The sequence below is a fragment of the Elephas maximus genome, chromosome 1, assembly GCF_024166365.1.
Source record: "Elephas maximus indicus isolate mEleMax1 chromosome 1, mEleMax1 primary haplotype, whole genome shotgun sequence".
NCBI lineage: Eukaryota > Metazoa > Chordata > Mammalia > Proboscidea > Elephantidae > Elephas > Elephas maximus.
The window spans coordinates 53,220,199-53,221,676 of NC_064819.1; the positions used below are offsets into that span (position 1 = coordinate 53,220,199).

Sequence of the window (1,478 nt, forward strand, 5' to 3'; positions counted from 1 at the left end):
CCAATGGCCAGGGATTACTTGTTTTGTAATGTAAGTAAGTACAATTTACAAAAGTTCCAAAGTGTATTTCAAACTTGTCTGAGGAATGTAGCAGATATGGGATGGCATATTGTAGCAAACACAGAACGAACTGAGGTCAGGTGATGACGGTTTAGTCCAAATGTGGTTTTGTCATCTAAGATGAAAGAGGAGTCCCTGGCTGGTGCCAACGGTTAACACACTCAGGTGCTAACCGAGAGGTTGAAGGTTTGAGTCCACCCAGAGGTGCCTCTGAAGAAAAGCCTGGAGATCTACTTCCAAAAAATCAAACGTTGAAAACCCCGTGGAACACAGTTCTACTCTGATACACATTCGTCATGAGCCAGAATTGACTTGATGGCAGCTGGTTACTGGTTAAGATGATCACCGTGAATTTCCTTTAGCTTTTTCACAAATCTAGTTTAAATCATCGTTTCCTGCTTGTGTGAAATTTAATAAGAAATGGGCTCTGCAAGCACAAAGATCATGGAGATGACAATGACAGCACAGTGGCCAGAAACGCCAGTGAGTCACCAAGGTAGGTATCATCCAGAGACATCCTCAAGGCAGAAGAGGTCTAGAGTGACCTTAAGACAGGTGCAGGGGCAAAGAATGCTAGGTCCCCGGCCTGCCAACTTTGTTCTCTTGTTCTCTCCTTCCGGACCTGAGGCCTCTGCCACAAACGTGCTCTGCTAGATCCTCGATCAGATGAGAAGCACCTAAGCTTGATACCTTCGGATTCATTGGAGATGGGGGTACTGAAGGAGCCCTGGTAGCTCAGTGGTTAAGAGCTCAGCTGCTAACCAGAAAGGCTGGCAGTTCGAATCCACCAGCCACTCCTTGGAAACCCTATGAGATAGTTCTACTCTGTCCTATAGAGTCACTATGAGGTACTGAAGCAGCACTCTATGTCTTGCAGCTGGCATTGTTTAATCCAGACGTCAGCTGGGACAGAAAGAATAACCCAGAACCATGGAACAAGCTGGGTGCCAATGATCAATACAACTTCTACTCAGTGATTGTGGATTACAGCAAACTGAAGAAAGAAGGCCCTGCATTCTACATGAAATGTTTCCCTATAAAACCACTTAGAATAAAGGCCTTCCAGAAGCCACCTGCACATTACTGAATGCTAAAATCTTCTCTGAACTCAATAGCTATGGTTCAGGAAATAAACTATTAGAATTTAAAGGAAGAGAGAGAGAGGGCGAGATAGGTGCAAGTCTTGCCCTCTCCCCACAACATCTTCTTATGGAGATTTTGTCATTGTTGTTAGTTGCCATCGAGTTGATTAGACTCATGATGACCGACCCATGTATGCAGAGTAGAACTGCTCCAAAGGATTTTCAAGACTGGCTTTTGGAAGCAGATCACCAGGCCTGTCTTCTGAGGTGCTTCTGGGTGGGTTTGAACTGCCAATTTTTCTGCTGGTAGTTGAGTGCTTAACCCTTTGTGCCATC

General features: G+C 45.0%; 1 protein-coding gene across 1 annotated transcript; it reads left to right on the forward strand.

The window, feature by feature from the left end:
• Positions 1-504: 504 nt before the first annotated feature.
• On the forward strand, positions 505-1,147 carry LOC126059236 (cytochrome c oxidase subunit NDUFA4-like). Its single transcript, XM_049854868.1, has 2 exons — positions 505-556; positions 921-1,147. The coding sequence occupies exons 1-2, from the start codon at positions 505-507 to the stop codon at positions 1,145-1,147; spliced, it is 279 nt and encodes a 92-aa protein (XP_049710825.1).
• The last annotated feature ends 331 nt before the right edge of the window (positions 1,148-1,478 follow it).

Coding starts and splice junctions, on each gene's coding strand:
- LOC126059236 (XM_049854868.1), top strand. CDS start 505: ATGGAGATGACAATGACAGCACAGTGGCCAGAAACGCCAGTGAGTCAC. Junction 557..920: donor AACGCCAGTGAGTCACCAAG/GTAGGTATCATC, acceptor GTACTGAAGCAG/CACTCTATGTCTTGCAGCTG.